The sequence below is a fragment of the Pleurodeles waltl genome, chromosome 4_2, assembly GCF_031143425.1.
Source record: "Pleurodeles waltl isolate 20211129_DDA chromosome 4_2, aPleWal1.hap1.20221129, whole genome shotgun sequence".
Classification (NCBI taxonomy): Eukaryota; Metazoa; Chordata; class Amphibia; order Caudata; family Salamandridae; genus Pleurodeles; species Pleurodeles waltl.
In genome coordinates, this window is record NC_090443.1 from 1,052,593,463 (window position 1) to 1,052,620,098 (window position 26,636).

At 47.9% G+C, this 26,636-nt stretch overlaps 1 protein-coding gene across 1 annotated transcript in view; it reads left to right on the forward strand.

Annotated features, from left to right (window-relative positions):
- Positions 1–26,636, forward strand: part of SERPING1 (serpin family G member 1) — a 138,137-nt gene that overhangs the window by 61,883 nt on the left and 49,618 nt on the right. Inside the window, exon 5 of the mRNA XM_069233060.1 lies at positions 1,947–2,150. Within this exon, the coding sequence (XP_069089161.1) occupies positions 1,947–2,150 (204 nt within the window). The remainder of the gene's footprint in view (positions 1–1,946; positions 2,151–26,636) is intronic.

The following is a 26,636-nucleotide window of genomic DNA, read 5'->3' on the forward strand; positions in this document are numbered from 1 at the left end:
AGTAATATCAATATTAAGTATACTATTCCGCCAGGAGTCCTCAACAGTACATTAATTATCTTAATGCAACTAGCTCAATGGGTGTGTTAGCTATGCGTCAGCTGTGCATTAGCTATGTCTTAGCCATGTGCCAGCTATGCAGAGCACAAGCCCTCTTTGGGCCTGTGCTCTTTGGTGTCCTTCAACATTGGGGGCATTTGAGTTGCACGTGTACAACCCAATAGGTGAAAAAACATCTCCAGCCAAGAGCCCCCTAGAGGGGCTCGCTGGGCATTGCAGCACCGGCCCAACGAGAAGCATGGGCCATTGATGACGAATGCCACCTTTGGGTGGGATGGCCTTGTGCTCCACATAGCTAATACTTCCATTGACCTAGTTGGATCTAGACACTTAGGGCCTGATTACAACTTTGGCAGAGGGGATTACTCTGTCCCAAATGTGACGGAGATCCCGCCCGCCGTATTATGAGTTCCATAGGATATAATGGACTCGTAATTCGGCGGGCGGGATATCCGTCACATTTGGGACGGAGTATTCCACTCCGCCAAAGTCGTAATCAGGACCTTAATGTACTATCTAGGACCCCTGGCGGAACAGTATACTTTATTAATGTTGGCCCTGGTCTGTAGGCCACCCTGCGGTCACATAGGGTTCCTTAATATTTCTCTTCCAGCTGAGCCACTGCTGCACGAAAACCACTGGAAGGAGCTGCCTTAAGCTGCCACCAGAGGGTGCCAGGTTGCAACCAGTGGTCTCAAACATGCCCATGTTGCTGGGGATGGAAGAGTGATGGACCCAAACTGCAAAATGTCACTTTCCTGAGGCTACGAAAATGCTTGCACCAGAGCTGCCTTTGGATTAAACTGGAATTATGGCAAAGGTATTAAAGAGAGAAGCTTTCTACAGTTCTTCTTAGTATGCTTCTACATATGGGGTGTTGGATGAGCCATGTGTGCATTGTTTGACTAACACATATATTTGGTGTAAGTATTATCCAGTGTATTGTACACACATGGGGCCTGATTCACAAAGGCAAGCATAGACTTTTGGTCTATGTTTAACTTTCTGGTATTCACAAAGGTAAGTTAGGGGTAGTATCTTTACGTCTGCACCGGGGCAGAATCTCCGCACTGCGGGTGTAGAGAATACATTCTGGGTGCGGAGATTCCTCTCCGAGTGGGGACGTAAAGATACTACTCGTAACTTACCAAAAGTTTAAGTTTACCTTTGTGAATTGGGCCCCTGGCATGGAAAGTCTATGTACATACCATATATAGGACCCGGCAGCCATACACACCTAAGGCTCTGGATTGCCCATGTATGCAGCGTGTCGACCCCAGGATGCTTGTGCACCCATGACTTTGGCTGGTTAATGAATCTACTTTGCATGTGATCCAGCTCAAACAAAAACATGTAGTTCTAGGTGTAGAGGTATGTACTCTGTGCATGGAGGTACACAGGGCTTTAGTTGATCCATGTATGCATTATATGTACTCTGTGTTTGTGTTGCACGTGTGACCCAGGAGATATGTAAAAAATGAGTTTGAGTGATAATGTATGACCCAGCATGCACATAGCTGTTGCTTTGAGTGATCCATGTACAAGCTGTTTATATCACACAGCAGGCATGTAATAGAGTAGTTTGAGAGGCTCCTCGAGTCCTGTAAGAACGCACATCTCTTGCACATACAAATTTAAATTGAAATGTGCCCATAACTCACCCTTCACTGACCCAGAGCTCTCAGGTTTGTAATGGAGAAGGTTTCTGAATGAGCTGCTTTTGAATGACAACATTTAGCATTCACTGGTGAAGAGATGGCTATGGTTCCAAGTAAGAGCCCAAGATTGGGGTCTTTAGTTAGCACTGGTTAGATGTCACCGGGAGACCCCCACATGCTCACAATAACGACCCAGATTTAGCTATGATCCTCTGTTTCTCACTGCAGACCTGCCCGTGAACCCCTTCTTTTTGAATCAGTCGGAAGAGTTCTACAAAGTCACACCACAAGCATTCACCGACAGCTCCAGCAAGAACCTGGAAATGGTCAACAATTGGGTGGCACAACACACCAACAACAGAATCAAGAAACTGCTGGACGACGTACCCCCAAACGTGAAACTCCTCCTTCTCAATGCCATCTTCTTCCAGGGTAAGACCTTATACATCCCTCGACTCCGTGCCCCCACACCGAACAATTGTATGACTCCAAACCTGATATGTTGTCTACAAGTCAGTGGTCAAACCAAGAAGGTGTCCCCAATAATGGTCACCCTCAACAAGAGCGATTGTGAAGTCAAAACCGACATTTAGGGGGTCAGTGTTATAGTGGTGGTAGTACCGCCAACAGGCTGGCAGTACATACTGCCTGATTATGACAATGTAACACACCGACCACCACAGCAGTAACAACCGCCGAGCTGGAGACCACAGTCTCCAGCCCGGCGCCCGGCACTAGGCCGCCCATGGTAATATGACCCCACCCACCGCCATGGTTTCCGTGGCTTGCAGTAGGCACAATCAGTGACAGGGATCTCCCCCTCCCCAGAGTCCTCCCCCACCTTGACCTTTCCCCTTCCAACACTCCCGATATACACACACCTACATGCACAGACATACACACACATACACACATGCATACCTACATTCACCCACACATGCATACATCTGTGCACACACACATCCACACACACTGACGTACATACATGCACACACGCATTCACACATCACAACATACACGCACACAAACATCCATTCATGCACACATGCATTCCAAACGCACCACACCTGCATGCACACACACATAAACATACACACACACCCCCACACACACACAACACCCCTCCCACCCCCCTCCCCTGTAGGAGCACCGACTTACCTGCTTGCAGGGGGTCCTCCGGCAGGAGACGGGACGCGGCGCTGCTGCCAGCAGCAGCGTCCACCAGCAGAACACCGCCAGGCCGTATCATGGATCATGATACGGTCGTCGGCGGTCTATTGGCGTGGCACTGCTGCTGGCAGCAGTGCCACCTTACCGCCCTCCGCCACCTTGACCCTAGTCGGAATTCCGCCATCCTTATGGCGGAATTCCAGCTACGGTCATAACTTGGCTGACGGTAGGTAGCCACGGTGACGGTCTTGTGGTGGTCGTCGCCGTGGCGGTAGGCGGTATTTACCGCATATGTCATAATGTGGGCCTTAATGTCTTTGTTTCATTTGCAGCGCTAACAGGCTTCGTTAAATACAGAGAGCTCATTCATTAATGCATTCTTGGAAAACAATTTACACTCCATGTTCATCCCCAACTCTAGGGCCCATGTTTATGGGTAATAGTCGCAGGGCACCGTCCAAGTCTTCTTGCGCCGAGGCCCCGCCCCAATGTGAAAGGGCAGAAATGCACTGCATTTATGAAATACAGGCCCATATTTAAACTTTTTTAGCGCCGCATTTGCGTCATTTTTTTACGCAAAAGCGGCACAAACTTCCAAAATACAATTGTATTTTTGAAGTTTGTGCAGTTTTTGCGTCAAAAGGAGGCGCAAATGCGGCACAAAAAAGTATAAATACGGGCCACAGTGCTTTCCTGTCCGTTCCCTCTTCACTGGTGCACAATTTGCTGTCTAGCGCCAATACAAGCACATCTGCACCATGGTACGAGGGGGCATGCGTTGCATGCAGGATTGTTTTTTTGCAGGAAACTACACTTTCCTGCACAAAAACAATCTTGAGAGGCATGCTTCCATGTCTGCTACAGAATGAAGCACACATGAAAAGAGGAAAAAACGAGGAGAAATAAAAATATTTCTCCTTGTTATGCCTGCTCTGGGGAGGCGTAAGGTTTTAACGCTGCAGAGGCTTGCGTCATTAAGTACATCTGGGGATGCGTCAAAGGTAATGGGTGTTGCGTGAGGAAAAAACAGCACTAGACCCATGGACCGCCTCCCTGGGGCAGGGTAAGGTGACACAGTGACTTGCGTTGCTTTGCCTTACTCCATTTCTATGAGGACATGAAAAGCCACACAAAGTGGCTTTGCGTGGCCTCATAGATATGGTTGAGAGGCTTGTGCTGTCAGAACATAAAAGAAAGCGACGCTCCGGTGACGTCACATAAATATGCCCCAAGATTTATAACTATGTATATTGATAGATATGTGAACATTGCTGAAGAGGGAGCTTCTCCTTGAGGCACAGAAAAATTATGGTTAACGAAAACTTCAAGTCCTATGGAGGGTTGAAGGTCCCTGCCACTGTGTCCACGTGACAACCTGCTGCCTGCTTAACCATTCTGGCAGACGCAGAATGTTTTATTGTACATTAGACACTTGTACCCAGACATGGTGCTAGCATGCTGCTCACAATAGACTCCACAGCAAGACTCTTTTAAGTGATTTGGTTCCATCTAAAGTGGTACTTCTGTGGGATCGAGTAACTACCACCCCCATGATCAGTATATGACACTACTAATGGTTGGTGCTACTTGGTCACTGAACTGGGGTACAAGCCTTTATACCAGAACCCCACTAGCAGAGACTGTCTCCCTGCTCTTCATGGTAAATCATAGTTGTATGTTGTCCAGGGGCTGGGGCAAGCAGGAGCTACTGGGTCACAATCATGGTGGCTGAAGTTGTTTGCCTCCTATATGAGTACTTTCCTCACTTGACTCTCAGGCTACAAAGGGCGAGTACTTAAAGGCTTCTCAGGTGGGGGATGTGACTCCAGACGCGAGCAGTTATGCATCAGATACATTACACTTTGTCCAGCCCAGGGCTCTTCGTTATAGGAAACGAGAAGTACTTTTATTGCAGACTACTCAAAGTAGGGTCAATCGAGCACAGGGCTCTAATATGGGTGGCATGGGGGCAGAATCCCACGGGGTATGATAGGTGAGATTATGACATAGGCACTATGCATGTGTGAGCAGCCTTCCTGATTCAGTAACCCCTAGCTCAGTGGTTCCCAACCTGTGGTCCGGGGACCCCTGGGGGTCCGCGAAGCCTTCTCAGGGGGTCCGCGAGAGCCTAGAAAATCAAAAGATATTAACAAATATTGACAAATTAGGTCCCCAGCTTCCAGTAATGACTCAGGCGGGGGTCCCTGGATTCCCATGATGATTCAGTGGGGGTCCCTGGGTTCCATTAATGTTAAAGTGGAGGTCCACAGAAATCAAAAGGTTGGGAACCACTGCCCTAGCTCACTTCAGTTGTGTCTCACTGCTAAAAAGTTCTTTCAGGGCTTCAAAGTGTAATGAAGAGAAATACCCCTTCAGTTTAGCGGTAGAGGCACAAACAGGGTGAAATAGCCCTTCAGTTAGCGGTAGAGGCACAATCAGGGTGAAATACCCCTTCAGTTAGCGGGAGAGGCACAATCAGGTTGAAATACCCCTTCAGTTAGCGGTAGAGGCACAATCAAGGTGAAATACCCCTTCAGTTTAGCGGTAGAGGCACAATCAGGGTGAAATAGCCCTTCAGTTAGCGGGAGACGCACAAACAGGGTGAAATAGCCCTTCAGTTAGCGGTAGAGGCACAATCAGGGTGAAATACCCCTTCAGTTAGCGGGAGAGGCACAATCAGGTTGAAATACCCCTTCAGTTAGCGGGAGAGGCACAATCAGGGTGAAATACCCCTTCAGTTTAGCGGTAGAGGCACAATCAGGGTGAAATAGCCCTTCAGTTAGCGGGAGAGGCACAATCAGGGTGAAATACCCCTTCAGTTAGCGGTAGAGGCACAATCAGGGTGAAATACCCCTTCAGTTAGCGGTAGAGGCACAATCAGTCTGGAATACCCCTTCAGTTAGCAGTAGAGGCACAATCAGGGTGAAATACCCCTTCAGTTAGCGGTAGAGGCACAATCAGTCTGGAATACACCTTCAGTTTAGCGGTAGAGGCACAATCAGTCTGGAATACCCCTTCAGTTTAGCGGTAGAGGCACAATCAGTGTTCGAGTTCACTTGGTTGATTTCCCAGAACTATCAGAATTCTTGAGACCGAAGCCTGCAGACAACAGCAGCGCAAGCAATCCTGAGGGTCAAAATGTATGTATATACAGTGAAGCGTGTCTACCTCGGAGTACAGCGCTACCACTAGCTCGGAACACGTGATCTGATTGGCTGCCAACAAAATGAACAGGAACCTGCAGCTGCCATTTTATGACTCGGGGACTCAGTCGGAGGGTTGGCCACCCGTGCATGGGGGGGAAGGGGTGTTGTTTGCCCAGTTTATTACTTCACATATTACATCACTCATGACATGTCCTATGACATCATTGAAAACATCAGTGCAACATCTGAAATGACATCAGTGCTGACAACACTGTGCATGGTGGCCGTGCAAGTTATAGTTACTTCAGTTAACTAAAACTCGTGAATTTCAGTGTTGTTTTTGAGTTTAAAATGTGACATTTTAACTGACATTTTTACCTGTCACATCATTTTACCCTTATTTTTTTCCTCTGTGTATATATATATATATATATATATATATATATATATATATATAGAAAGAGAGAGAGAGAGAGAGAGAGATTATAATATTGGCACGATTTGACGAATCACCACAAAACGTTCCAAAAAAGTGCTCTTTTTGCCTAGTTTGTGCATGGAAAGTTTCAGGTGGATCCGTCAAGCAGGGGCCGAGAAAAAAGGTGGATCCTAAAACAGAAAATCCCCATGCATTTTCCATAGACTTCTTTAAGAAGGGCTACAGCAAAAACTGCTGAACCGAATTACACCAAATTTGGCAGGAAGCCAAATCTTGGTCCATAGATTGGGCCTTTTGTAATTTGGTGTAAATTGGTTCCGTAGTTTTCTTGAAATTAAAGTTCAAAATATTTGTATAGCTTGATGGTTGGATCAGCAAGAGTCTTGCAAGACTCTCACTGAAGCGCCAGTTCAAAAATAGAACCTTCTGATTGGCCCAGGGAGCTTCTTTTTCCCTTGGGCCAATTAGCTCCCATGGAAGTCAGACTCCTGCGGGAGCGAGCACTGTGATTGGCTGCTAGCAACATCATAAAAATGTTGCTGGCAGCCATTACAGGACTCATGGACTTAGTCCCCTGTCATGAAGTTTGAAAAAAAAGATACTTGGGGCCAGGATAGGTATGTGGAGGGAGGGCGTGCCCACCCCTTACCCTGAACCATTATAGGACCCGGGGAGCTCACCCCACGGACGAGCTGTGTGCGAAAGGGGATGGGGGCCGTATAGCCACCTCCCCAGTCTTGTAAGGCCCGAGGTACCAAATCCCCCAGGGCCGATTTATTTAATTCAAGGGGAGGGGAACCACGGGCCCCCTACCTCAGCCATTACAGGCCAGGGAATCCCACCCGAGGCAAAAACTTCAAAAAAAGGTGGTGGACACAGCCACCTACCCAAGTGTTTAAAAGGTCCTGGTGTTCAATCCCCCAGGGCGGTACTTAAATTAAAAGAGAGAGGGCTGAGCCCCCCCTTTCCTGAGCCTTTAATGGCTCCAGGTACCCCAATCCCTCAGAATAAAGCAGATTCCCTGCCCGCACTGGCAAAGGCAGCTAAACTTGTGTTTGCTTCCACCGGGCTGAAGCATTTTTTAAACTCCTGCCGAACAGGATGAACACAAAGTCTGCTCCCAGTGGACGGGAGCTTTTATAATGCTCCTGCCAGCTGGGATCAGACTTGAGATCTGTTTCACTTCCAGCACTTATGCGGGCAGGGAAACAGATTAATATATTGCTCCTGCCTGGAGGGAGCAGCACAAGTAGTTGCTCCCTCCTGGTGGAAGCAATGTCAGCTCTTGCAGCATTCTGGGAGCCAATGGGGGCTGTTGGGGACCTAGGGCTCCTCCTGCACCCACTAGTGTTGTGCATGGTGGGTGTCCTGGGAGGGCACCAGCACACCCACCTTGAAATATTGAAAGCCATGGGGATGGGGTCCCCCGGTCCAATAAAGGCTTGGGGAGTGGGGCGGCCCCCCTCCCCTTTAAAATGCAGAAGACCACCTGGCACAGGGCCTTATAAGGCTTGGAAAGGGGGGTCATGTGGCCCCCACCTCTTGGCTCATGGAGGTTGACCACGTGGCCCATCTCTCCTCTTTAAAATACAAAGGGTCATGGGGGATGGTGCCCCCAAGGCCCAATGTGGCTTGGAGAGGGGGCCACATGCCCCCCTTTTTTATTGGTATGGCCCTGGGGGATGCTGGGGCCTATTAAGGCTCAGAGAGGGGGCCACGTGTCCTGCCCCTTTTTATATTTGGCCCCAGTAGATGGGGTCTCCATGGTCTAATAAGGCTCCGGGAGGGAGCTGCACACACCCTCCCTTTAGATTTTGACCCCTGGGGAAGGGATCCCCAAAGCCAAGAAGGCATTTTTATTGCATTTGGACTGGGGGACTTGGTTCCCAGGGCATATTAAGGCTCAGAAAGGGGGAAACATGGCCTTCTCCCCCGTTTAATTGTTTTGGCCCTGGGAATGGGATGACCGGGGCCAATTAAGGGTCAAGGAGGGACTGCTCATCCCTCTCCTCTTACTATATATGTTTTGGCCCCAGGAGATGGAGTCTCTGGGGCCCAAATACCAACACTACGCTACTCACGGCAAAGGCTGTGTGCAGTATGGGCGTGGCAGCCTGCTGGGGGTTTGGTCAGAGAACATGGCTGCAGGCAAAGCCCTTTTATCAATCTCCTGCTGGGCACTGCCAAAGGCTGTGCGCAGTATGGCGTTTGCTGCCTGCTGGAAGTTAGAATTCGGTCCCAGTTGCAACAGAGGCCGTGAGCTAACCCCACGGCAAGCATGAGCAAAGGCCGTGAGGGCCATGAGTTTGGCTGCCTCGAGATAGCTGTTTGCAGTGTGTTGGACGCAGACCCTGGCTGCAAGCCAGGCCCTGCAAGCCAAGCCCACACCACATGTGATGAAAGGCTGTGCACAGCGTGAGGTTGGCTGCCTCTGGTGCCTTGGCCACAGGGCCTGGCTTCCAACGCTCTCCTGTGCATGGTCCAAGGCCATGCGCCGTGCGGTTGGCTCTACGTATGGTAATAAAATAATTACTTTTTGTTTAAATAAAATCCCTAGAAAATCAGTGAAAAAAGCAAAGGTTAAAGTAAAGTTATGGTTAGGTGTGAAAAAAAAAATCTTTTTTTTTTTTTAAACTTAGAAATTCACTGTCAAAAACAAAGGTTAAGGTAATGTTATAGTTAGATGAATATGTCGGTGACAATGTTAACGTTTGGAACGAAAAAAAACACAGAAGTTAACCAGTTATAGTGAGCAGAGCTAACTATAACTTGCACTTCTGCTATGCACTCATGACCTCACATTTTGCATCACTCATGACATGTTCTATGACATAATTTATGACATCACCCACACCTCTTTTTGTACAAGTTGCTTTATAAACTAGTGTGGCATTAGAGGCCTGAAAGTAAGTACAAAATAGTTCAGAATAATATGAAGCATCGTTAAAGCCATCACTGACACAACCCCCTTAGGTGTAGCAAGCTTGTGCAATGTGCAACATTGACCCGTACCATACACTTCACAGGTACCCCAGTTCACATCAGCAATCAACCACAGATATACGGGAAACTCACATTACTCTTTGGAGTGAGTTTGCTCTGTACCACACTGTGTGCAGACAGTGAAACTCTCATGAAAAATACACCACAGAGTATTAAATAGTATCTATTTAGAACAGTGTATACTCAAACAATACACTATTCGCTTAAAATAACCAAGGTCTGAAGGCACCAAAGATCATGCTAAATGCTGTCTTCATACTGTCGTGAAACTATGCATAGTCCATCTTTTGAAGCTAAATAAACACATGTACGTGGGTGAGTACCTGGTGCACACAGTCTTCTATGCTATGTAGAAATTGTCATGCTGAGACGATTCTGTCTAACAACTTGAGGCTGCTAACAATCCTTTGCATCTACTGCATACAATCTTTGCCCCGTTTGAAACTTTGTCTACATTGACAAAAGTCATCAACTGTCACCTTCACTCAGAGTGTCTCTTAAGACTCACAATGTGTTCAATACCTCTACACATCTAGGATGCATTAGAAGCCTGTAGGAAAGTACCATCTTGCCTGGCATGTTACCCTCATATTTCACTGTATATATGTTGTTTTAGTCTGTGAGTCACTGTAGGAAAGTACCATCTTGCCTGACATGTTACCTCAATATTTCACTGTATATATGTTGTTTTAGTCTATGTGTCACTGGGACCCTGCCAGCCATGGCCCCAGTGCTCATAAGTGTGCCCTGTATGTGTTCCCTGTGTGATGACTAACTGTCTCACTGAGGCTCTGCTAACCAGAACCTCAGTGGTTATGCTCTCTCTTTGCTTTCCAAATTGTCACTAACAGGCTAGTGACCAATTTCACCAATTCACATTGGCATACTGGAAGACCCTTATAATTCCATAGTATATGGTACTGAGGTACCCAGGGTATTGGGGTTCCAGGAGATCCCTATGGGCTGCAGCAATTCTTTTGCCACCCATAGGGAGCTCTGACAATTCTAACACAGGCCTGCCAGTGCAGCCTGAGTGAAATAACGTCCACGTTATTTCACAGCCATTTACCGCTGCACTTAAGTAACTTATAAGTCACCTATATGTCTAACCTTCACCTAGTGAAGGTTGGGTGCAAAGTTACTTAGGGGGTTATTCTAACTTTGGAGGAGGTGTTAATCCGTCCCAAAAGTGACGGAAAAGTGACGGATTTACCACCAGCCGTATTACGAGTCCATTATATCCTATGGAACTCGTAATACGGCTGGTGGTATATCCGTCATTTTACCGTCACTTTTGGGACGGATTAACACTCCTCCAAAGTTAGAATAACCCCCTTAGTGTGTGGGCACCCTGGCACTAGCCAAGGTGCCCCCACATCGTTCAGGGCAAATTCCCTGGACTTTGTGAGTGCGGGGACACCATTACACGTGTGCACTGTACATAGGTCACTACCTATGTACAGCGTCACAATGGTAACTCCGAACATGGCCATGTAACATGTCTAAGATCATGGAATTGTCACCCCAATGCCATTCTGGCATTGTGGGGACAATTCCATGATCCCCCGGGTCTCTAGCACAGAACCCGGGTACTGCCAAACTGCCTTTCCGGGGTCTCCACTGCAGCTGCTGCCAACCCCTCAGACAGGTTTCTGCCCTCCTGGGGTCCAGGCAGCCCTGGCCCAGGAGGGCAGAACAAAGGACTTCCTCTGAGAGAGGGTGTAACACCCTCTCCCTTTGGAAATAGGTGTGAGAGCTGGGGAGGAGTAGCCTCCACCAGCCTCTGGAAATGCTTTGATGGGCACAGATGGTACCCATCTCTGCATAAGCCAGTCTACACCGGTTCAGGGATCCCCCAGCCCTGCTCTGGCGTGAAACTGGACAAAGGAAAGGGGAGTGACCACTCCCCTGACCTGCACCTCCCAGGGGAGGCGCCCAGAGCTCCTCCAGTGTGTCCCAGACCTCTGCCATCTTGAAAACAGAGGTGTTTGTGGCACACTGGATTGCTCTGAGTGGCCAGTGCCAGCAGGTGACGTCAGAGGCTCCTTCTGATAGGCTCCTACCTCTCTTGGTAGCCAATCCTCCTTCCTAGGTAGCCAAACCTCCTTTTCTGGCTATTTAGGGTCTCTGGTTTGGGGATCTCACCAGATAATGAATGCAAGAGCTCATCAGAGTTCCTCTGCATCTCCCTCTTCACCTTCTGCCAAATGATCGACCGCTGACTGCTCAGGTAAGTCCTTGCCTCCCCACGCTAGACTGCATTGCTCGGTACCGTGTGATTTGCAGCTGCTCCGGCTCCTTTGCACTCTTCCAGGATTTCCTTCATGCACAGCCAAGCCTGGGTCCCCGACACTCTAACCTGCAGTGCACAACCTTCTGAGTTGTCCTCCGGCGTCGTGGGACTCCCTTCTGTGACTTCGCGTGGACTCTGGTTCACTCTTCTTCCAAGTGCCTGTTCAGGTACTTCTGCGGGTGCTGCCTGCTTCTGTGAGGGCTCCCTGACTTGCTGGGTGCCCCCTCTGTCTCCTCCTCCAAGTGGCGACATCCTGGTCCCTCCTGGGCCACAGCAGCACCCAAAAACCCTTACCGCGACCCTTGCAGCTAGCAAGGCTTGTTTGCGGTCTTTCTGCGTGGGAACACCTCTGCAAGCTTCATCGCGACGTGGGACATCCATCCTCCAAAGGGGAAGTTCCTAGTCCTCTTCTTTCTTGCAGAACTCCAAGCTTCTTCCAACCAGTGGCAGCTTCCTTGCACCCTCAACTGGCATTTCCTGGGCTCCTGCCCACTCTTGACACTGTCGCGACTATTGGACTTGGTCCCCTTGTCTTACAGGTACTCAGGTCCGGAAATCCACTGTTGTTGCATTGCTGGTGTTTGTTCTTCCTGCAGAATCCCCCTATCACAACTTCTGTGCTCTCTTTGGGTAGTAGGTGCACTTTACACCTACTTTTCAGGGTCTTGGGGTGGGCTATTTTTCTAACCCTCACTGTTTTCTTACAGTCCCAGCAACCCTCTACAAGCTCACATAGGTTTGGGGTCCATTTGTGGTTCGCATTCCACTTTTGGAGCATATGGTTTGTGTTGCCCCTGTACCTATGTGCTCCTATTGCAATCTATTGTAACTTTATACTGCTTGCATTACTTTTCTTGCTATTACCTGCATAATTTTGGTTTGTGTACATATACCTTGTGTATATATCTTATCCTCATACTGAGGGTACTCACTGAGATACTTTTGGCATATTGTCATAAAAATAAAGTACCTTTATTTTTAGTACTTCTGTGTATTGTGTTTTCTTATGATATTGTGCATATGACACCAGCGGTGGGATAAGTACTTGTAACTACTTACCACTTTGTCAATGTGCACTTTTCATAAGAGAATAATATACAAAACAAGTTCAGTGTATGTACACCTAACCAAAAAGTTTTGCTTTTCTTCTCTCAAACTTTTTACAAAGTTCAGAAAAGTTTCTCTAAACTTCAAAAAGTTTCTAAAAGTTAGAAAAAGTTTTTTTCTCTGTTCTTTAAAAAGTTCTGAAACTTTTTCTTCCTTCTCACTGTCTCTAAACCTTCTTCTATCATGTCTGATGTAGAGTCTGCTCTTAAAATGGTCAATACTACCTATGACAATTTGAATTACATGAGCCTAAGGAGTCTCTGCTTAGATAGAGGTTTGGTGATAGGAAAGAACCCTACAAAAGAGTTTCTATATAACATGCTTATTGTGAATGATGAGTCCCAAGCAGGCACTTCAAATGAGAGGTTAATAGAAGGTTCCCATTCTGACTCGGGGATCTCCTTGAGGGAGGTAGGGAGGGTTCTGTTCCAAATCTGCCCCTTAGCAGGCCACCTAGTAATGTTGGTAGTAATGGAGGTCCCCATCATAGTAGGGGTATCTTTATTCCTGGAGGCCAGGTTATTAGGGTTCAGTCAGTTAGGGACAGATCTCCCTCTGTTGTTTCCAATTTATCTTCTGTATCCAAGCATTCCCAACCCACCCACCCTGAAGACAACATGTTAGAAAGGGAACTCAAAAAGTTGAGAGTGGAAGAGACCAGACTGAAGCTTAAACAGCAACAGCTGGCCTTAGATAGGGAATCCCTAGACCTGGAGAAGGAGAGACAGAGATTGGGGGTTGGACCCCATGGTGGCAGCAGCAGTATTCCTGATAGTAATCCTGTTAGAGAGCATGATTCCAGGAATCTGCACAAGATAGTTCCCCCTTACAAGGAAGGGGATGACATCAACAAGTGGTTTGCTGCACTTGAGAGGGCCTGTATGGTACAGGGGGTCCCTCAAAGGCAGTGGGCTACTATATTGTGGCTATCTTTCAATGGAAAGGGTAGGGATAGGCTCCTCACTGTTAGAGAAAGTGATGCTAACAATTTTGCAGTTTTGAAGGATGCACTCTTGAATTGATTTGGCTTAACCACTGAACAATACAGGATTAAGTTCAGAGACACCAGAGAAGAGTCCTCACAAGACTGGATAGACTTTGTTGACTGTTCAGTGAAGGCCTTGGAGGGGTGGTTACATGGCAGTAAAGTTACTGACTATGAAAGCCTGTATAATCTTATTCTGAGAGAGCATATTCTGAATAACTGTGTGTCTGACTTGTTACACCAATATCTAGTGGACTCAGATCTGACCTCTCCCCAAGAATTGGGAAAGAAGGCAGACAAATGGGTCAGAACAAGAGTGAACAGAAAAGTTCATACAGCGGGTGACAAGGATGGCAAGAAGAAGGATGGTGAATCTTCTGACAAGGGTGGGGACAAAAGTAAAACTGAGTCTTCATCAGGCCCACAACAATCCTCTGGTGGGGGTGGTGGGTCCAAATCCTCTTCCAATAATCAAGTTAAAAAGCCTTGGTGTTATTTGTGTAAAGTCAAATGGACAAAAGGCCATTGGACAACTGATGCCAGTTGTCCAAAGAAAAACACCAAACCTCCCACTACCACAACCCCTACTGCAAATTATAGTGCCCCTAGTAATAGCAGTGATGGTGGGAGCAAACCTACAAATACCCAATCCTAGGGAGTAGCTGGGCTCACTTTTGGTAATTTAGTTGGGGTTGGTCTTGTTAGGGAGACCACAGAGGCTGTGTTAGTCTCTGAAGGTGCCATTGATTTGGCCACCTTAGTTGCTTGTCCCCTTAATATGGATAAGTACAAGCAACTTCCCCGAATAAATGGTGTTGAGGTTCAGGCCTACAGGGACACAGGTGCCAGTGTTACCATGGTAATAGCGAAACTGGTGCACCCTGAACAACACATACTTGGTCAGCAGTACCAAGTGATAGACACTCATAACAACACTCTTAGCCACCCCATGGCTGTTGTGAATCTCAACTGGGGGGGATTACTGGTCCAAAGAAAGTTGTGGTTGCCTCAGATTTACCTGTAGACTGTCTACTAGGGAACGATTTAGAGACATCAGCTTGGGCAGAAGTTGAGTTGGAGGCTCATGCAGCAATGCTGGGCATTCGGGGGCATATTTCTGCTTTGACAAGGGCTCAGGCCAAAAAGCAAAAAGGACAGGGTAACTTGGATCCTGGAACAATGGACCAAGTGCTCCCTAAAGCTGGGGGTAGCAAGGGTAAATCCCTACCCACTATCCCTCCCTCTACAGATGATTCTCCTTCTGAGGAAGAGGAATTTCCTCCTTGTGCAGAACCTTCACCAGATGAGCTGGCAGCAGACACTGCTGAGCTTTTGGGTAGAGGGGGGCCTGCCAGGGAGGAGCTGAGTGTGGCACAGCAAACCTGTCCCTCATTAGAGGGTCTCAGACAGCAAGCTGTCAAGCAGCAAAATGGGGATGTCAGTGACTCACATAGAGTTTACTGGGAGGACAACCTCTTGTACACAGAGGCATGGGACCCAAAACCTGGAGCAGCCAGGAGATTGGTCATTCCCCTGCAGTACAGAGAGTTCGTCCTAACTCTGGCACGTGACATTCCTTTGGCTGGGCATTTGGGCCAGATCAAAACATGGGAAAGGCTTGTCCCCCGATTTCACTGGCCTAGGATGTCAGAGGACACTAAAGATTTTTGCAAGTCTTGTGTGACCTGCCAAGCCAGTGGCAAGACTGGTGGCACACCAAAGGCTCCCCTTATTCCACTACCTGTGGTTGGGGTCCACTTTGAAAGGGTAGGGGTTGACATAGTTGGCCCCCTTGACCCTCCTACTGCTTCAGGCAATAGGTTTATCTTGGTGGTTGTGGACCATGCCACAAGATATCCTGAAGCAATTCCTCCAAGGACCACTACAGCACCTGCAGTGGCAAAGGCCGTCCTGGGAATCTTTTCCAGTGTGGGTTTCCCAAAAGAGGTTGTATCAGACAGGGGTAGCAACTTTATGTCTGCATACTCGAAAGCCATGTGGAAGGAATGTTGTGCAACATACAAATTCACCAATCCTTATCATCCACAGGCTAATGGACTGGTAGAGGGGCTTAATAAAACTCTCAAAGGAATGATAATGGGACTCCCTGAAAAACTCAGGAGGAGATGGGATGTCCTGTTACCTTGCCTCCTTTTTGCTTACAGGGAGGTACCCCAGAAAGGAGTGGGCTTCAGCCCCTTTGAACTCCTCTTTGGACACCCTGTAAGAGGTCCACTAACACTTGTGAAGGAGGGTTGGGAACAACCTTTAAAAGCTCCCAAACAGGACATAGTGGACTATGTACTTGGCCTAAGATCCAGAATGGCTGAGTACATGTAAAAGGCCAGTAAAAACCTTCAGGCCAGCCAGAGCTCCAGAAGCAATGGCATGACCAGAAGGCTGTTCTGATCCAGTACCAACCAGGACAGAAGGTGTGGGTATTGGAGCCTGTGGCCCCAAGAGCACTCCAGGACAAATACAGTGGAACCCCATCTAATTGTTGGGAAAAAAGGTGAAGTTTCCTATCTGGTAGACCTGGGTACTGCCAGGAGTCCCCTTAGGGTGATTCATGCCAACCGCCTAAAACCCTACTATGACAGGGCTGATCTCACCCTGCTCATGGCAACAGATGAAGGACAGGAAGAAGAGAGTGACCCTCTCCCTGATCTCTTCTCCTCCACTGAAGAGGATGCTTTAGTGGAGGGAGTCGTTTTAGCAGATTGTCTGACTGCAGAACAGAAAGACAACTGCATAAATCTCCTTGGACAATTTTCTGAACTGTTTTCAACTGTGCCAGGCACCACATCTTGGTGTGAACACACAATTGATACTGGAGACAGCTTGCCTGTCAAAAGTAAAATCTATAGGCAGCCTGACCATGTCAGGGACTGCATAAAACAAGAGGTTCAGAAAATGCTTGATCTAGGAGTGGTTGAACCTTCTGAAAGCCCATGGGCGAGTCCTGTGGTGCTTGTACCAAAGCCTCACTCAAAAGATAGAAAAAGGGAGATGAGGTTTTGTGTTGATTACAGAGGTCTCACTATCAAGGCCTCAAAGTGCCAGATAGGGTAGGGAAAGGTGGTTTATCTGGGACACCTGGGAGGTGGAGAACAGATTGCACCACTTCAGGGGAAAACCCAGACAGTCATGGATTGGGTTCCCCCTACAACTCAGACCCAGGTGAGAGCCTTACTAGGCCTCACTGGGTATTACAGGAGATTCATTAAAAACTATGGCTCCATAGCAGCCCCACTTAATGATCTCACTAGTAAAAAGATGCCTAAAAAGGTATTGTGGACAGCTAGCTGTCAGAAAGCTTTTGAGGAGCTCAAACAGGCCATGTGCTCTGCTCATGTCCTAAAAAGCCTATGTTACTCCAAGAAATTCATTGTTCAAACTGATGCATCTGAATTAGGGGTAGGGGCAGTCTTATCACAACTGAATTCTGAGGGCCAGGATCAACCAGTTGCTTTTATCAGCAGAAGGTTGACCCCTAGAGAAAAGCGTTGGTCTGCCATTGAGAGGGAGGCCGTTGCTGTAGCCTGGGCACTGAAAAAGTTGAGGCCATACCTGTTTGGCACTCACTTTATTGTTTAGACAGACCACAAACCTCTACTTTGGCTAAAACAAATGAAAGGTGAAAATCCTAAATTGTTGAGGTGGTCCATATCTCTACCGGGAATTGACTATACAGTGGAACATGGACCTGGGAGTACCCACTCCAATGCAGATGGACTCTCCAGATATTTCCACTTAGACAATGAAGGCTCATCAGGTCATGGCTAGTCTTATTTTCCTTCGTTTGGGGGGTTTGTGTAGGAAAGTACCATCTTGCCTGGCATGTTACCCCCATATTTCACTGTATATATGTTGTTTTAGTCTATGTGTCACTGGGACCCTGCCAGGCAGGGCCCCAGTGCTCATAAGTATGTGCCCTTTATGTGTTCCCTGTGTGATGCCTAACTATCTCACAGAGGCTCTGCTAACCAGAACCTCAGTGGTTATGCTCTCTCTGCTTTCCAAATTTGTCACTAACAGGCTAGTGACTAAATTTACCAATTCATTTTGGCATACTGGTACACCCATATAATTCCCTAGTATATGGTACTGAGGTACCCAGGGTATTGGGGTTCCAGGAGATCCCTATGGGCTGCAGCAATTCTTTTGCCACCCATAGGGAGCTAAGACCATTCTTACCCAGGCCTGCCAGTGCAGCCTGAGTGAAATAACGTCAAAGTTATTTCACAGCCATTTACCACTGCACTTAAGTAACTTATAAGTCACCTATATGTCTAACCTTCACCTAGTGAAGGTTGGGTGCAAAGTTACTTAGTATGTGGGCACCCTGGCACTAGCCAAGGTGCCCCCACATCGTTCAGGGCAAATTCCCTGGACTTTGTGAGTGCGGGGACACCATTACATGCGTGCACTGTACATAGGTCACTACCTATGTACAGCATGACAATGGTAACTCCAAAAATGGCCATGTAACATGTCAAAGATCATGGAATTGTCACCCCAATGCCATTCTGGCATTGTGGGGACAATTCCATGATCCCCCGGGTCTCTAGCACAGAACCCGGGTACTGCCAAACTGCCTTTCCGGGGTCGCCACTGCAGCTGCTGCCAACCCCTCAGACAGGTTTCTGCCCTCCTGGGGTCCAGGCAGCCCTGGCCCAGGAGGGCAGAACAAAGGACTTCCTCTGAGAGAGGGTGTAACACCCTCTCCCTTTGGAAATAGGTGTGAGGGCTGGGGAGGAGTAGCCTCCACCAGCCTCTGGAAATGCTTTGATGGGCACAGATGGTACCCATCTCTGCATAAGCCAGTCTACACCGGTTCAGGGATCCCCCAGCCCTGCTCTGGCGCGAAACTGGACAAAGGAAAGGGGAGTGACCACTCCCCTGACCTGCACCTCCCAGGGGAGGTGCCCAGAGCTCCTCCAGTGTGTCCCAGACCTCTGCCATCTTGAAAACAGAGGTGTTTGTGGCACACTGGATTGCTCTGAGTGGCCAGTGCCAGCAGGTGACGTCAGAGGCTCCTTCTGATAGGCTCCTACCTCTCTTGGTAGCCAATCCTCCTTCCTAGGTAGCCAAACCTCCTTTTCTGGCTATTTAGGGTCTCTGCTTTGGGGATCTCACCAGATAACGAATACATCAGAGTTCCTCTGCATCTCCCTCTTCACCTTCTGCCAAATGATCGACCGCTGACTTCTCAGGTAAGTCCTTGCCTCCCCACGCTAGACTGCATTGCTGGGTACCGTGTGATTTGCAGCTGCTCCGGCTCCTTTGTACTCTTCCAGGATTTCCTTCATGCACAACCAAGCCTGGGTCCCCGACACTCTAACCTGCAGTGCACAACCTTCTGAGTTGTCCTCCGGCGTCGTGGGACTCCCTTCTGTGACTTCGCGTGGACTCTGGTTCACTCTTCTTCCAAGTGCCTGTGCAGGTACTTCTGCGGGTGCTGCCTGCTTCTGTGAGGGCTCCCTGACTTGCTGGGCGCCCCCTCTGTCTCCTCCTCCAAGTGGCGACATCCTGGTCCCTCCTGGGCCACAGCAGCACCCAAAAAACCTTACCGCGACCCTTGCAGCTAGCAAGGCTTGTTTGCGGACTTTCTGCGTGGGAACACCTCTGCAAGCTTCATCGCGACGTGGGACATCCATCCTCCAAAGGGGAAGTTCCTAGTCCTCTTCTTTCTTGCAGAACTCCAAGCTTCTTCCAACCGGTGGCAGCTTCCTTGCACCCTCAGCTGGCATTTCCTGGGCTCCTGCCCACTCTTGACACTGTCGCGACTATTGGACTTGGTCCCCTTGTCTTACAGGTACTCAGGTCTGGAAATCCACTGTTGTTGATTGCTGGTGTTTGTTCTTCCTGCAGAATCACCCTATCACGACTTCTGTGCTCTCTGGGGGTAGTAGGTGCACTTTACACCTACCTTTCAGGGTCTTGGGGTGGGCTATTTTTCTAAACCTCACTGTTTTCTTACAGTCCCAGCGACCCTCTATAAGCTCACATAGGTTTGGGGTCCATTTGTGGTTCGCATTCCACTTTTGGAGTATATGGTTTGTGTTGCCCCTATACCTATGTGCTCCTTTTGCAATCTATTGTAACTTTACACTGCTTGCATTACTTTTCTTGCTATTACCTGCATAATTTTGGTTTGTGTACATATACCTTGTGTATATATCTTATCCTCATACTGAGGGTACTCACCGAGATACTTTTGGCATATTGTCATAAAAATAAAGTACCTTTATTTTTAGTACTTCTGTGTATTGTGTTTTCTTATAATATTGTGCATATGACACCAGCGGTGGGATAAGTACTTGTAACTACTTACCACTTTGTCATTGTGTACTTTTCATAAGAGAATAATATACAAAACAAGTTCAGTGTATGTACACCTAACCAAAAAGTTTTGCTTTTCTTCTCTCAAACTTTTTACAAAGTTCAGAAAAGTTTCTCTAAACTTCTAAAAGTTAGAAAAAGTTTTTTTCTCTGTTCTTTAAAAAGTTCTGAAACTTTTTCTTCCTTCTCACTAAACCTTCTTCTATCATGTCTGATGTAGAGTCTGCTCTTAAAATGGTCAATACTACCTATGACAATTTGAATTACATGAGCATAAGGAGTCTCTGCTTAGATAGAGGTTTGGTGATAGAAAAGAGTTTCTATATAACATGCTTATTGTGAATGATGAGTCCCAAGCAGGCACTTCAAATGAGAGGTTAATAGAAGGTTCCCATTCTGACTCAGGGGATCTCCTTGAGGGAGGTGGGGAGGGTTCTGTTCCAAATCTGCCCCTTAGCAGGCCACCTAGTAATGCTGGTAGTAATGGAGGTCCCCATCATAGTAGGGGTATCTTTATTCCTGGAGGCCAGGTTATTAGGGTTCAGTCAGTTAGGGACAGATCTCCCTCTGTTGTTTCCAATTTATCTTCTGTGTCCAAGCATTCCCAACCCACCCACCCTGAAGACAACATGTTAGAAAGGGAACTCAAAAAGTTGAGAGTGGAAGAGACCAGACTGAAGCTTAAACAGCAACAGCAGGCCTTAGATAGGGAATCCCTAGACCTGGAGAAGGAGAGACAGAGATTGGGGGTTGGACCCCATGGTGGCAGCAGCAGTATTCCTGATAGTAATCCTGTTAGAGAGCATGATTCCAGGAATCTGCACAAGATAGTTCCCCCTTACAAGGAAGGGGATGACATCAACAAGTGGTTTGCGGCACTTGAGAGGGCCTGTATGGTACAGGGGGTCCCTCAAAGGCCGTGGGCTGCTATATTGTGGCTATCTTTCAATGGAAAGGGTAGGGATAGGCTCCTTACTGTTAGAGAAAGTGATGCTAACAATTTTGCAGTTTTGAAGGATGCACTCTTGGATTGATTTGGCTTAACCACTGAACAATACAGGATTAAGTTCAGAGACACCAGAAAAGAGTCCTCACAAGACTGGATAGACTTTGTTGACTGTTCAGTGAAGGCCTTGGAGGGGTGGTTACATGGCAGTAAAGTTTCTGACTATGAAAGCCTGTATAATCTTATTCTGAGAGAGCATATTCTGAATAACTGTGTGTCTAACTTGTTACACCAATATCTAGTGGACTCAGATCTGACCTCTCCCCAAGAATTGGGAAAGAAGGCAGACAAATGGGTCAGAACAAGAGTGAACAGAAAAGTTCATACAGCGGGTGACAAGGATGGCAAGAAGAAGGATGGTAAGTCTTCTGACAAGGGTGGGGACAAAAGTAAAACTGAGTCTTCATCAGGCCCAAAAAAATCCTCTGGTGGGGGTGGTGGGTCCAAATCCTCTTCCAATAATCAAGTTAAAAAGCCTTGGTGTTATTTGTGTAAAGTCAAAGGCCATTGGACAACTGATGCCAGTTGTCCAAAGAAAAACACCAAACCTCCCACTACCACAACCCCTACTGCAAATTATAGTGCCCCTAGTAATAGCAGTGATGGTGGGAGCAAACCTACAAATACCCAATCCAAGGGAGTAGCTGGGCTCACTTTTGGTAATTTAGTTGGGGTTGGTCTTGTTAGGGAGACCACAGAGGCTGTGTTAGTCTCTGAAGGTGCCATTGATTTGGCCACCTTAGTTGCTTGTCCCCTTAATATGGATAAGTACAAGCAACTTCCCCTAATAAATGGTGATGAGGTTCAGGCCTACAGGGACACAGGTGCCAGTGTTACCATGGTAATAGAGAAACTGGTGCACCCTGAACAACACATACTTGGTCAGCAGTACCAAGTGACAGACGCTCATAACAACACTCTTAGCCACCCCATGGCTGTTGTGAATCTCAACTGGGGGGGGGGTTACTGGTCCAAAGAAAGTTGTGGTTGCCTCAGATTTATCTGTAGACTGTCTACTAGGGAATGATTTAGAGACATCAGCTTGGGCAGAAGTTGAGTTGGAGGCTCATGCAGCAATGCTGGGCATTCCTGGGCATATTTCTGCTTTGACAAGGGCTCAGGCCAAAAAGCAAAAAGGACAGGGTAACTTGGATCATGGAACAATGGAACAAGTGCTCCCTAAAGTTAGGGGTAGCAAGGGTAAATCCCTACCCACTATCCCTCCCTCTACAGATGATTCTCCTTCTGAGGAAGAGGAATTTCCTCCTTGTGCAGAACCTTCACCAGATGAGCTGGCAGCAGACACTGCTGAGCTTTTGGGTGGAGGGGGGCCTGCCAGGGAGGAGCTGAGTGTGGCACAGCAAACCTGTCCCACATTAGAGGGTCTCAGACAGCAAGCTGTCAAGCAGCAAAATGGGGATGTCAGTGACTCACATAGAGTTTACTGGGAGGACAACCTCTTGTACACAGAGGCAATGGACCCAAAACCTGGAGCAGCCAGGAGATTGGTCATTCCCCTGCAGTACAGAGAGTTCCTCCTAACTCTGGCACGTGACATTCCTTTGGCTGTGCATTTGGGCCAGATCAAAACATGGGAAAGGCTTGTCCCCCTGTTTCACTGGCCTAGGATGTCAGAGGACACTAAAGATTTTTGCAAGTCTTGTGTGACCTTCCAAGCCAGTGGCAAGACCAAAAAGACCAAAGGCTCCCCTTATTCCACTACCTGTGGTTGGGGTCCCCTTTGAAAGGGTAGGGGTTGACATAGTTGGCCCCCTTGACCCTCCTACTGCTTCAGGCAATAGGTTTATCTTGGTGGTTGTAGACCATGCCACAAGATATCCTGAAGCAATTCCTCTAAGGACCACTACAGCACCTGCAGTGACAAAGGCCGTCCTGGGAATCTTTTCCAGTGTGGGTTTCCCAAAAGAGGTTGTATCAGACAGGGGTAGCAACTTTATGTCTGCATACTTGAAAGCCATGTGGAAGGAATGTTGTGCAACATACAAATTCACCAATCCTTATCATCCACAGACTAATGGACTGGTAGAGAGGCTTAATAAAACTCTCAAAGGAATGATAATGGGACTCCCTGAAAAACTCAGGAGGAGATGGGATGTCCTGTTACCTTGCCTCCTTTTTGCTTACAGGGAGGTACCACAGAAAGGAGTGGGCTTCAGCCCCTTTGAACTCCTCTTTGGACACCCTGTAAGAGGTCCACTAACACTTGTGAAGGATGGTTGGGAACAACTTTTAAAAGCTCCCAAACAGGACATAGTGGACTATGTACTTGGCCTAAGATCCAGAATGGCTGAGTACATGAAAAAGGCCAGTAAAAACCTTCAGGCCAGCCAAGAGCTCCAGAAGCAATGGCATGACCAGAAGGCTGTTCTGATCCAGTACCAAGCAGGACAGAAGGTGTGGGTATTGGAGCCTGTGGACCCAAGAGCACTCCAGGACAAATGCAGTGGACCCCCATCTAATTGTTGAGAAAAAGGGTGAAGTTACCTATCTGATAGACCTGGGCACTGCCAGGAGTCCCCTTAGGGTGATTCATGTCAACCGCCTAAAACCCTACTATGACAGGGCTGATCTCACCCTGCTCATGGCAACAGATGAAGGACAGGAAGAAGAGAGTGACCCTCTCCCTGATCTCTTCTCCGCCACTGAAGAGGATGCTTTAGTGGAGGGAGTCGGTTTAGCAGATTGTCTGACTGCAGAACAGAAAGACAACTGCATAAATCTCCTTGGACAATTTTCTGAACTCTTTTCAACTGTGCCAGGCACCACATCTTGGTGTGAACACACAATTGATACTGGAGACAGCTTGCCTGTCAAAAGTAAAATCTATAGGCAGCCTGACCATGTCAGGGACTGCATAAAACAAGAGGTTCAGAAAATGCTTGATCTAGGAGTGGTTGAACCTTCTGAAAGCCCATGGGCGAGTCCTGTGGTGCTTGTACCAAAGCCACACTCAAAAGATAGAAAAAGGGAGATGAGGTTTTGTGTTGATTACAGAGGTCTCACTATCAAGGCCTCAAAGTGCCAGATAGGGTAGGGAAAGGTGGTTTATCTGGGACACCTGGGAGGTGGAGAACAGATTGCACAACTTCAGGGGAAAATCCAGACAGTCATGGATTGGGTTCCCCCTACAACTCAGACCCAGGTGAGAGCCTTACTAGGCCTCACTGGGTATTACAGGAGATTCATTACAAACTATGGCTCCATAGCAGCCCCACTTAATGATCTCACTAGTAAAAAGATGCCTAAAAAGGTATTGTGGACAGCTAGCTGTCAGAAAGCTTTTGAGGAGCTCAAACAGGCCATGTGCTCTGCACCTGTCCTAAAAAGCCTATGTTACTCCAAGAAATTCATTGTTCAAACTGATGCATCTGAATTAGGGGTAGGGGAAGTCTTATCACAACTGAATTCTGAGGACCAGGATCAACCAGTTGCTTTTATCAGCAGAAGGTTGACCCCTAGAGAAAAGCGTTGGTCTGCCATTGAGAGGGAGGCCGTTGCTGTAGCCTGGGCACTGAAAAAGTTGAGGCCATACCTGTTTGGCACTCACTTTATTGTTTAGACAGACCACAAACCTCTACTTTGGCTAAAACAAATGAAAGGTGAAAATCCTAAATTGTTGAGGTGGTCCATATCTCTACCGGGAATTGACTATACAGTGGAACATGGACCTGGGAGTACCCACTCCAATGCAGATGGACTCTCCAGATATTTCCACTTAGACAATGAAGGCTCATCAGGTCATGGCTAGTCTTATTTTCCTTCGTTTGGGGGGGGGTTTGTGTAGGAAAGTACCATCTTGCCTGGCATGTTACCCCCATATTTCACTGTATATATGTTGTTTTAGTCTATGTGTCACTGGGACCCTGCCAGGCAGGGCCCCAGTGCTCATAAGTATGTGCCCTTTATGTGTTCCCTGTATGATGCCTAACTGTCTCACTGAGGCTCTGCTAACCAGAACCTCAGTGGTTATGCTCTCTCTGCTTTCCAAATATGTCACTAACAGGCTAGTGACTAAATTTACTAATTCACATTGGCATACTGGTACACCCATATAATTCCCTTGTATATGGTACTGAGGTACCCAGGGTATTGGGGTTCCAGGAGATCCCTATGGGCTGCAGCAATTCTTTTGCCACCCATAGGGAGCTCTGACCATTCTTACCCAGGCCTGCCAATGCAGCCTGAGTGAAATAACGTCCACGTTATTTCACAGCCATTTACCACTGCACTTAAGTAACTTATAAGTCACCTATATGTCTAACCTTCACCTAGTGAAGGTTGGGTGCAAAGTTACTTAGTGTGTGGGCACCCTGGCACTAGCCAAGGTGCCCCCACATCGTTCAGGTCAAATTCCCTGGACTTTGTGAGTGCGGGGACACCATTACACGCGTGCACTGTACATAGGTCACTACCTATGTACAGCATGACAATGGTAACTCCGAAAATGGCCATGTAATATGTCTAAGATCATGGAATTGTCACCCCAATGCCATTCTGGCATTGGGGGGGGACAATTCTATGATCCCCCGGGTCTCTAGCACAGAACCCGGGTACTGCCAAACTGCCTTTCCGGGGTCTCCACTGCAGCTGCTGCTGCCAACCCCTCAGACAGGTTTCCGCCCTCCTGGGGTCCAGGCAGCCCTGGCCCAGGAGGGCAGAACAAAGGACTTCCTCTCAGAGAGGGTGTAACACCCTCTCCCTTTGGAAATAGGTGTGAGGGTTGGGGAGGAGTAGCCTCCCCCAGCCTCTGGAAATGCTTTGATGGGCACAGATGGTGCCCATCTCTGCATAAGCCAGTCTACACCGGTTCAGGGATCCCCCAGCCCTGCTCTGGCATGAAACTGGACAAAGGAAAGGGGAGTGACCACTCCCCTGACCTGCACCTCCCAGCGGAGGTGCCCAGAACTCCTCCAGTGTGTCCCAGACCTCTGCCATCTTGGAAACAGAGGTGTTTGTGGCACACTGGACTGCACTGAGTGGCCAGTGCCAGCAGATGACGTCAGAGGCTCCTTCTGATAGGCTCTTACCACTCTTGGTAGCCAATCCTCCTTCCTAGGTAGCCAAACCTCCTTTTCTGGCTATTTAGGGTCTCTGCTTTGGGGATCTCACCAGATAACAAATGCAAGAGCTCATCAGAGTTCCTCTGCATCTCCCTCTTCACCTTCTGCCAAAGGATGGACCGCTGACTGCTCAGGACTCGTGCAAAACCGCAACAAAGTAGCAAGACAACTACTAGCAACCTTGTATCGCTTCATCCTGCTGGCTTTCTCAACTGTTTCCAGGTGGTGCATGCTCTGGGTGTAGCCTGCCTCCTCTCTGCATCAGGAGCTCTGAAGAAATCTCCCGTGGGTCAACGGAATCTTCCCCCTGCAACTGCATGCACCAAAAGACTGCATCACTGGT